Source organism: Pteropus medius, unplaced genomic scaffold (genome assembly GCF_902729225.1).
Source record: "Pteropus medius unplaced genomic scaffold, Ma_sr-lr_union100, whole genome shotgun sequence".
In the NCBI taxonomy this organism is placed as follows: Eukaryota; Metazoa; Chordata; class Mammalia; order Chiroptera; family Pteropodidae; genus Pteropus; species Pteropus medius.
The window spans coordinates 2,119,521-2,130,168 of record NW_024354911.1 but is presented as its reverse complement, the minus strand read 5'-3'; the positions used below and the strand labels follow the sequence as shown (position 1 = coordinate 2,130,168).

Sequence of the window (10,648 nt, the reverse complement as noted above, 5' to 3'; positions counted from 1 at the left end):
TCTCACCGATAACCAAATGACAGCCTCTCGGGCCACACACAGGGACAGCTGGCTTTTCAGAATCCTTGCTGCTTATTCTGCCTTTGAGAAGTAGCCCCTTGGTCCTTTTGTTGGAAGGGTAGAGACCAGCAGAAACTGTCCTTGTGAAAATCTTCGGGGAGCCAAGGGGAGGTACCTGTGGGTGGTGGTGCCTTAGCCACCTCCTCAGCACCAGGGCCCAGCCTTGGGGTCCCCATATCACCCTCACTCTCCTCACCTTTGCTGCTCCAACCTTTTGAGAGGTGAGTGGGGGAGGGACAGGGCTGTGGAGGCCAAAACTCAGGCTAAGAAATCTAGGGCTGGGACTCTGAGTGTCTCTTGGTTTCCTTTTTTTCTTTAAGCTCCTTGGAGAGGGCTCAGCCTATGTCTACTAAACCAAAGGGCTCTGATCTCATCCTACAAAGAGGGGACCGAGATTTGGAAGGCTCCAGGTAGTAGAAGTTCAGGGCTTGTGTGGCCCTGTTTACTCTGCTGACTGGGGCCCAGTGGGATGGCCTGCCCAGGGGAGTGCAGGCTGCTGCGGACAGAGCCCAGGGCATGATCAGACAAACAACACACAGCTGTCCAGAACCTCCAAAGCACCGTTTATAAAGGCCTCATGGAGCCGAGTGCTCCCAACAGCCTGCCCCCAGTCCTCAGGGGAGCACAGGCTCTACAGTGCCTGTGGCCTCAGACTGCCGTAGGGCCACAGACCCATGCTTGCGCTTGCCTAGCCCTCAACCCATCGAGGTGGGAATGAACTGGCCTCAGACCCTCCTTCATCCCACACCCTCAGGGGCTCCATCAGTCCTGGCTAGCTCAGCACCATGTTAAATAGCTTCCTTGTAATCCCCCTTAAATAAACCCATTCCCAGAGCACCCCACCCACCTTGCACAGAACATATTATTCTACTGGCTTATGCCTTCTAGAGGGCAGAGGGGCTCTCTCCTCCTGCTCTCTGCTCCAGGGAATACCGTTTCCCTAAAAGACTAGGGGAAATTTTTTTCTCTCAACCCTGGGGCAGAGATAAGGGGAGGTCTGGCTTGGAGGGAACACTCAAGAACCCCCATAGGCCCCTCCTTCCCCTTTTTTCTCCTTGCCCTCTTAGCAGCCTGGGTCAGATGTGACTCATCCAAGGTCACAGACCCAGGACCCAGAGTTCTGACCCATCTAGGTAGTTGCTCTGGTTTTGATAACCCAAACTAGCTTCAGGGCAGGAGACTGACTCCTAGCCTGCCTCTGCCCTTGGCCCCTTGCAGTTCTCCAGCACGGAGTGAGCTGGGGAGATTCTAGCTCTTGACTCCACTCTGTCCTGGACCCCTGGAGCCTCCTCCCAGCATCCTCTACACCTGATGTTCTCAGGTCTCTCTGTCTCTGGGGACACTCAGACAACACCAGGGCATGGGGGCAATGGGGCCGGGGCCTGAACAAGCCTGTCCCTGGCCCGATCAACGTCTGGGCGCAGGCCAGGCCTCACACCCAGTACTGGCCATTTTTGAGGGCAGGGTTGGGTGTCCGGCAGAATTGCAGCAGCTCTGGGTCAGGATGGCCCCCCAGCGGGGGCCCTTGGTCTGACACAGCTGTTAGCGGAATGGCCTGGCCTGGTTCCACCTTGCGGAAAGTCTCTGTGTCGCTGGCCAGACCGTTGCGGGGCTTGGCAGCCAGCACCTGGACATTGTGTTTGCCTGTCTTGTTGCGTTTGTGCAGGTAGAATAGCAGGGGCAAGATGAGTGCCAGGAGCAGGAGAACCAGGCACACGGGGATGATGATGCTGAACATGTTGGCCTCGAGGAAGCCTAGGAAGCTCCCCCTGGCCACGGTGGGCACAGGGCTGGAGGCCCTCAGGTCTGGTTTGCCTGTGGGGGTGCTGCTCCCTGGCCTTCCTGCTTCTGTCCGAGCAGCCTCAGGGAGACTGAGCAGGGCCACACTGTAGGGCCGGGCTGCATCATAAGGCTCAGTGGCAAAGTCCAAAGAGGCCACAGCAGGTGGGACGCCCCTTGCCCGCAGCTCCAGAATGAGACTGTCGCCTGCAGGGCCAGGGGACCTACCCTCTGGCCTGCCTACCTCCAGCCCCAGCCTCCCATCCTCAAGGTCCTGTTGGGTGAACTGCTCCACAGGCTGGCTGCCCCTGGACTCCATCCTGGCCTGGGGCACACGAACTACACGGCCATGCCGAGGTCCTGCCAGGAGCCGGAAACGGGGCACACTGCCTGTGTGGTTGGCCAACTCACCCGCATCTAAAACGGTGGAGTCCAGGCGCAGGGTGGCACCCTGGGGCCACGGTCCACCTGCCCACACATGCAGCAGAGCCTTTACGGTGATGTTCACTGTGGCTGATGCATTGGCACCCCTGGCCAGTGCCAAGACGCTGAAGTGGTCATGGGAGGAGGAGAAGTTGGTGAAAACAAAGACCACCTCACCTTGGTCTACCTGGACCTGACTGAAGGCTGTGGCTGGCTGCCCGCCCACCAGGAGGTGCCCGTACTGGGGCCCCTGGGTGAGGCGGTATGCAGCATCTGGCTCTTTCCGGTCTGAAACCACCTGGAGCTGCTGCTGGCTCAGTGAGGAACGTCCTAAAGCTTGGGGCACCTCTAGGGGTGCCTGCAGCTGTACCTCAATGGTAGATGGCAAGACATCCACAGCTAGGGACATGGGCAGGGGTGGACTGGCCCCATCAGACACACTTAGCTGGAAGATGCCTGCCACACTGCTCCCATTGGCCACGAAGGCTAGCCGTCCTGCATCCACGTCAGCCTGTGTGAAGTGGCTCACAGGTCCTGCAATAGCCCCTGCCAAGCTCAGGAAACCATTGTAGGGTGCCCGCTGCACTTTATACTCAATCTCCCCAGGAGCTGAGTCTGGGTCCACCACACTCAGCTGGGCCCGGGAGATGGAGGCTCGGGAGCCTTGGGTGAGCCGGAGTGGGATGGAGGCCTGTGGCCGAGGTGGCCGTTCATTCACATCCCGCACTGTGATGGTGAAGGCCTCTGACGTTTGGGGTCCCGTCAAAGAGGCCCCTGCCGGCCCCTGGAGGTGGGCCCGGAAGCGGAAGCCATCTGGATGGATGCCCCCACCACCGTGGGCATATACCAGCTGCCCTGCGGCCAGCTCCGACTGCAGGAAGTGGGGCTGCCCAGCATGGAGGGGCTCCTCGGACACTAGCAGCTGGCCCCTGGTGGGGAACTGCGTAATCTGGAAGAGCACATCGTACTCTGGGCGCTGGGGCGATGGAATGCTGGCTAGGAGGTTGGAGGCATCGAGGGCAGCTCTGGTGATCTTGGCGCGCTGGCCTTCAGGGACCCAGAGACCTGGGGGTGGAACACAGGCTATGAAGGTCCGGTCCACTGAGGGAAGAGCCATGGAGCCTTAGACCAGGGGCCCCAAGGCAAAGTTTGCCTCCCTCTTCAGACCAGGTATCCTATGATGGGGCTCAGAGTTCCTGGGAGGACAAGGACCATGTGTCCCCTCTGATCTCAAAGCCTCTCTACCTGTCTGTCCTCCCTATAACTTCCTGGGTCCTGGGGGCTGATCTAGGCCTTGTGTCCCTACCTCTCTGGGTCTCTCCCAATGTCTCCCTAATTTTGCCAGCCCATCCTGCTATTCACCTTTGTTCTTCCAGAGGCGGCTGGGGTGCTGGGGACAGGCAGCCTCAAAAGACACAGTCACAGCAAGGGTGGCAGTCACATCAGGGGCAGGGGGCAAAGCCAGCCGTAGCTCCAGGGCATCATGGGCCTCCCAGAAGGGCTCGGAGGGCATCTTGTGCTCATAGAGAACATTCTCAGCATACACCTGCAGGGAGACCCCATCACTAGGATGAGAGGCAGGTCCAGACTTGTGCCCAGAAGCCCCCTCCCAGGCTGGGACCAGCGCTGGGCACTCCGGTTCCCCCCTCACCTCCTGACCACCCCTCAGTGACCAGCCTCACTCCAGGCTCTCCTGGCTGTGCCCACTTCTATGTCTGTTACCCTCACTCTCTCTCACTGTCTCAGTGGGTCACCACTAGGCAGTCACGTGGCAGTGAAGAGCCAGGCTCTGCAGCCAGATGCTTGTGTCAAACCTGGGTTCTGCCACGTTGGGCAAATCTCCTCTCTGAGCCTCTGGGGAAAGGAATATTCTACCTGTGCTTCTCTCGACAGAGGTGCCCCCTCTTTGCACTGATTCCTGCCCCTCTTGCCTACCAAAGGCACTTTTACTGTCATTTCTCCTATGGCATCAATTTCTCCCCAAATAGTTCATTTCCATCATTATGCAACCATGCTATTCTTCTATCTTAAAGAAAAAACTCTTGACTTTTCTCACCAACATCTGCCACTCCTCCACCCCACCTCTTGCTGTTCTTTGCAGCAAAACTCCAAAAAAAAAAAAAAAAAATAGCCCTCATGCTGCACTAAGCACACTCTGCCCAGGTTTCGCTCCTGTTCTGGCCAGGGGTACCAGTGGCTTCCGTGTTGTTAGATCCAGTGGTTGGTTCTTAAGACTCATCTCGCCTGCTCAGCAGCATTTGTCACGTGAGCATTCTTTCCTCTATGCACTCTTGTTTCCAGGATGGCTCGCTGTCTTGATTTTCTACCTTACTAGTTGCTTCTTCACAGACTCTCTTGGTCCCTCCTCTTTTCCTTAACATCTGTGGCTTGACCTTGAAACTCTTCTCCATCTACAGGTGCACCCCATGTGCTCTCTCATTAGTCCTCAATGTCAGTAATGCAGATGACCACCTTATTTATATTTCCTGCCTAGATTGCTCTTTCCTGAACCCCAGCCTCTCTCATATCCACCTGCTTTCTTGACAGCTCCGTGTGGATGTATAATGGCCATCTCAAACTCCACGTGTGTCATGTGGACTCCTGACCTGCCTTACCTCTCTATCTTCCCACTGCGTGGGAAAGCAGCTCTGTTCCTCCAGTGGCTCAGACCAAATTTTGGCATCATCCCTGACTCCCTTCCTCCCACATCTCATCATCTCTGGCCTGGATTATTGCTATAGCTTCCTAACTGTGGCCCAGCCGGCCCCCGCTCCCCTCCCCCTACAAATTGTTCTTAACACAAAAGCCACAGTGAGCCTTTGAAAAGTAGGGTTATGTCACTTGTTCAGATAGTGCAATAGCCCACCATTTGACCATAGAGACCAGTTGTGATCCTGTTACCCCTGTGACCTCACCTCCAACCACTCCCCCACAGCAACTCCAGTTCAGCTAGGGTTATCTGAACACCAGGCATAGTCTTCACTTCCATAAAAAAATATGTTTCTTTCCCTTTCTGATCCAAGTGTGTCCTCTTGGCTTATCTTTTGTTTTCCCCTTTTAGGAGACACAGAACTATTTTCCTTCTCTTGGAAAAACAGGACTTGCGTAATAGTAAGATGGAAACTGACTGGTGAGGGAGACTGGTGAACTGGGGAGCACTGCCCATTCTAAAGGGGGAGCACAGATTTATTGAAAGGGGTGGTGGAGGCAGCTTCTCATCTGATTGACATAAGAGGGAACACAGGCCTTTTCAGAAACTAGAAATTAGGTTTTTTGGTGACCACTAATTAAAAGTTGTATGTTGACCATTAATTTTAAAATGTTAAATACATTGTACAGGCCAGATAAAACACATCTGTGGGCCAGATGTGCCCCGCAAGGACTGCCAGTTGTAACCTTTGGCCCAGGCTGAAGGGTGAGCAGGAAGGAAATGGAGACGCCCTGGGTCTGGGGGTGGGAGGCTGAATGCCTGGGTATGGGAGCATCTGTGGGTGAGAGGGGTCAGGTTGAGGGCAGGGCAAATCACAAGCAAGGTGGTGAGAAGTCCCTGAGATCTGGGAGCAAGCAATGTCCTCTGGTGAAAGAAATCCAGTTCAGCTAGGGCTGTCTGAACACCAGGCATAGTCTTCACTTCCTTCACAGTCAGAAGGCATAGTCCTGGCTTTGCCTCTTTCTAGCCCTGTGCTCTGAAGTCACCTGACCTCTGTGAGCCTTAGTTTCCTCATCTGCAAAATGGGGGCACCTGTTTCCTGCCCCACCCAGCTCAGAGTATTGTGGAGCAGTGGTGATGTCAGACACCACCCAGTCCTGTCCTGCCTGCTTCCCCAAGGTGGGATGCGTCTCCTCCATGCAGTCTTTTCCCAGCTTCCCTGTGTGGCACTGTCAGCCTGCCTCCTGGTGGTCATTCAACCTGGTCCTTCAGATTGCTGGGGTTTGGAAGAAGCACTGTAGGGTAGGGGAGGGGTTCTGAAGGCTTGGTTCCATTCCCTCCTCCTTCCTGGGCATCCGATGTCAAAGGCTCCCTGGGACTCAGGGTGCACAGCTGCTGCAACCACCATACTGCTGAATATTTCATTGTATGAAGTGGGCAGGAAGGAGGCCATAGCAGAAGCCAGGGCTCTGGGAGAACAGAGAACCCAGGCCTAGGCGATGTTGATGTGAGAGACCTAAGAAACGCTTTCCTACCCCCATATAAGCCACCTCCTTTCCTGAGGCCTAAAAGCTCCCCAGCTACTCTGCCTTTGGGGAGAGTACCTCCTGCACATAGAAGGGGTGTTAAGTGACGGCTCCTGGCACTGGCCCACTTAGCACAGAGCTCTGTGATAAGGAAGGTCTGAGAGTTTACTGGTGGCCTCTGGTGTGCTCTGGGTTAGCTAATCCCAGAAGCCGCCATGATAGATGGAAGCCTCGCTCTGAGATTGATCTACTCAGCTGCCTTCTGTCCACTCATATACTCCTAGGACCTGCTCTGCTTCTTGTTGGCTCCTGACCTAAGCCTCAGGCTCATACCTCCATCCACAGGTCCAACAGCTGCCTTCACCTCAAACTCTATCCCCTTAACCAAGCACTGCCCCTCACCAGCCATGTGTATACTAGTGTCCCCCATGCAGTATACCCTTTCTAGCCCCTAGGGCCCAACTGCAGCTAGCTTCTGGAAGCCAAACCCCAGGACTTGACCTCTGCTCTGGACCCCCGTCACCCTGACCTCCTGCATCCTTCTCCCTCACCATGGAACACTAAGCCCCATTTGCCCTACCAGCCTGGTGGCTCCTAGAGGGCAGGGCATGCAGCCTGGACCATGGGGGGCCCAGAGTGTGTCTGCTGCCAACAATGATGGAGCTGGTACCCATGTCTGTGAGTGTGTCCATGGCAGAGTGGGCACCTGAAACTGTATCTATCTGAACTGTGGCTGTAGAGAGTTGGGCCCTTACCTCAGCCTGAGTGAAGTTTACCAGGGCTGCCTCAGTGAGAGCGTGGAACAGCCGGCCAAGCTGGGGGCCCCGCACCACCCAGTAAAGCAGGTGGTGGGGGTCAGTGCCTGTGCTGGAGCTGGCTCTCAGGCTCTGGCTGCTGAGTGGCTTGACAGACCCTGTGAGAGGCAAAAGGGGCCTGTCAGCTTTTGACCAGGAGCTAGGGCAAGGCCTGTGACTGCTGGAGAAGCAGCCTGACCCTTGTATGTCACTCATACTCGGCAGACCCACCTGGGCAGACAGTCAACGTCTGGCTGCCTTCCAGTGAGAGCAGCAGCTGCTTCTGGGCTGTCACACGGAAGAAATGTCCAGGGGAAGTGTGCTCTCCATCAGAGAGGCTGAAGTAAAAGCCTCCATCCAGGGCTCCTGAGGATGAATGGAGTTGGGTCTCACTGGTTCATGGTGGCACCCCATTCTCAGGGCGTCCCCGCCTCTCAGCACTCACCTCTGTGTGAGAACGACACAAGCCCACTGTCCAGCTGGGCTTGTGTGAAGCTGTGAACTTCAGTGCCCAGCGCCGCCTGCAGCACTACCTGTCCATTGCTGGGCTGCTCGATGGTGTAGATCAGGTCCTTGGGCTCTGAGTCGCTGTCTGTGCCCCTAAGGGCTGTCGTAGGGATGGGCACAGTGGTCCCCTCCCATATCTGGGGACACAGGCCTGTGAAGGTTCTGCCCCAACCAATGGCATCGAGGCCTGTGCCATGTTGGGCTTTCCTGCACAAAGGGCCTCACCCCATTCGCCTTTCCCTGTTACCCCAGGGCCCCTATTCTCAGGCTCCCTGCTCCCATCTGCCTTAATCCTTACTGTTCCTCAAGGGCAGCTCATGTCCCACTATCTCAGGAAGCTCCCAGCTCTTACTCTTACAGGCTTCTCAGCCCTCAGATTTCCTTAAGCCTGACCAGCAGCTCTGCTGATCTGGTTCTGTCTCACTGGCAGGGAAGGAGTCTCCCTCAGACCCTTCATCGTGAGTCTGGACAGGGGCTGGGCACACTATGGGAGTGGTGATTTTTGCCCAGGATACTTAGAAATGGGCTCCCCTTCTAGGTGAGGGAGTGGGTGAGAGGCAGAGAGCTGGAGAGGCTGATGGCTGGCCACCATCTGCAACACTGAAGCAGCACTGGGATGAGGGCAGTCACAAGCCTCAAGAGGGTGAGTGAGGGGTGCCTGGGTGCAGGTAGTCCTTCCCCGTGCTCAGACTGAAGGGGAACTCCCTCAGGCCTCTCTACTGCCAGCAGGGCAGGATTCCTGTACTCAGAGTCCTGTTACATGTCCTGCTGGGTCAGCGAATTGTGAGCAGTATTGGGGAGGGGCTCTCATACCTGGAGAACCATGCCCTCTGGGATTCCTGGGCTCTTTCCCCCAACCCCAGGCTGACCCTGGTGGGAGCTCTAGAAGAAAGGATGCAATGAATAGAAGCTCCCAGCAGGAAAACAGTGGACAGCACCACCTTGTGGCTGAGCTGCCACCTGGCACCACCTGCCTTTGGTAACAGTTGCAGCCCTTAGCCTCTACCTCAACTTCTGCTAGCCTGCCCACCACTGGGCTGCTCTCCACAGGTACATCCTATACACAAAAATGCTCAGTGCTCATGTCACAGACAGCTGTCAGCCCTCTTTGGAAGACTTCCATAGCTCCTGCTGACCTATATCCACATCTTAGAAGTTAATATTCAAGGCCCTGCCCATCCACTATCTTGATAGCTGGCCTTAGTCAAGCCACACCCTTTCTGTTCCACTAGTAACTACTTTTGTTAACGTAAAGAAGTTTTGTCTCCTATCTAGGCTTCAACTTCCACCTCTGCTGAATGGGGGTACCACTGCTGTGCAGTGATGTAGGGAGCAGGGGCTTGGCGATCCAAGCTGTAGTCTTCACTTACTGGGGCTGGAAGTAGGGAGCTTAATGGCTCCCCACCTGGAGTCTACCCTTAAGAGCTTGAAATAATTTTCTCCAGGAGTTCTGGTCCTGAACCACAGAAAAAACCTCCCATTGAAGGTGAGTCTAGGGAAGAGCAAGGCCAAGCCTGACCATTCACAAGGCTGCCTACCATACTTACAAGTGTCCAAGAACAAAGCCTGACATCTGTGTTCTGTTTTCAGGGCAATAGCTTTTCTCTCTTGCCAACAAACTAGTGAGGCATGTAGCAGTGTCCCTATTTTAAGGAGGAGGAAGCTGAGGCTCAGAGGGGTGTGTGGTGTGCTGGGCCTCTCTCCAGGAAGGGAGGTGGGAGGCAGTCCTAGAATGCTCTTACCTGCAGGCCTGTGTTTGTGGTGAGAATGGGGGGTTGGTCATTGACAGGCAGGATGGTGACGATGAAGGTCACAGGATGGCTCTGGTGGTCCGACTCTGAGGCATTAGCCACTAGGACAAAGCTGTCTGTCTGTGTCTCACTCCCATCGTGCACATAGCGGATCAGCTGCTGTTCCACCTGCAGGCAGGCCCAGGGCTGGAGGTCAGGACAAGCACCCTTTGTGTTCTGCTCTTGTGCAGAGGAGAGTCTCAGAGCTTCAGTTTCTGCAGGTGGGGGACAAACCTTTCTCCCAGAGTGAAGGAACGAAGGAGTGAAGGAAATGGGGATAGTAATTTCTATCTGTCCAGTGAAGAAGGAATGAGCTCAGGCACCTAAAGCAGAGGTGCTCCATAAAGGTGGGCTCCCTGCCTCTTCTCTGTACATATACCTAAACTGGGTGTCTCTAGGGCTCCCCTACTCTGCCCCCAGATCTGAGTTGTACCCCTGGGGCCTCCCTGACAGCATACCTCTATCCAGGAGAAGATGCTGAGGGTCCGGTCTTGAGGGCCTTCCTCTCTCCGCAGGGCCCCGTGTTGGGGTGGTTCGAGAACCTGCAGGTCAAGGCCTGGCAGCGTGGGGAAGTAGGGCCCAGTGACGCGGAGCAGTGGAGGGGCCAGGGTGCGGGTGCCGCCCTCGGGGACACTAAAGTTCTGGGCCTCCAGTGGGATGGCAGCAGGCAGCACCTCCAGCTCTACATAGACATCCTCGAGGGGAGCGCCCAGGCCTGAGGCCACATCCAGGGAGAAGACGTCACTCCAGGCCTCAGGATGGGAGTGCAGGTACAGGACCCTACCCTCGTTCACTGCCTCTTGAGAGAAGCTCTGCACTGGGTCCAGGCTGGTTGGTTTGGCTGGAGTAGTGCCATGGGACAACATCACCAGGTAGCCAGCCCTTGGTGGGGTCTTCACTGAGAACATAATGTCCGTGGGCGGCACTGCCTCCTGGGCTGCCTGGTTAAGAGAAGGTCACGGGGACTCACCAGAGGCACAGAGGGAGGCCGTTGCGTTGTGCCTCTGAGACACACACTCTGAGATGTACACAATTACACATCCTCAGATTCAGTGACACGGACATACAATCTCATCACACACTGACATGTGGACCGAGACACAATTGTTTAACATGTGC

At 55.8% G+C, this 10,648-nt stretch overlaps 1 protein-coding gene across 2 annotated transcripts in view; it reads right to left on the bottom strand.

Moving 5' to 3' along the window:
* Positions 1-602: 602 nt before the first annotated feature.
* Positions 603-10,648, bottom strand: part of CSPG4 (chondroitin sulfate proteoglycan 4) — a 35,895-nt gene continuing 25,849 nt past the window's right edge. For both annotated transcript variants that reach the window (XM_039856414.1, XM_039856415.1), the window contains exons 4-10: positions 9,988-10,470; positions 9,482-9,658; positions 7,678-7,876; positions 7,464-7,598; positions 7,194-7,351; positions 3,625-3,808; positions 603-3,327 (exon numbers count right to left, since the gene is read on the bottom strand). In XM_039856414.1, the coding sequence (XP_039712348.1) occupies positions 1,493-3,327; positions 3,625-3,808; positions 7,194-7,351; positions 7,464-7,598; positions 7,678-7,876; positions 9,482-9,658; positions 9,988-10,470 (3,171 nt within the window). In that variant the 3' untranslated portion in view covers positions 603-1,492. The remainder of the gene's footprint in view (positions 3,328-3,624; positions 3,809-7,193; positions 7,352-7,463; positions 7,599-7,677; positions 7,877-9,481; positions 9,659-9,987; positions 10,471-10,648) is intronic.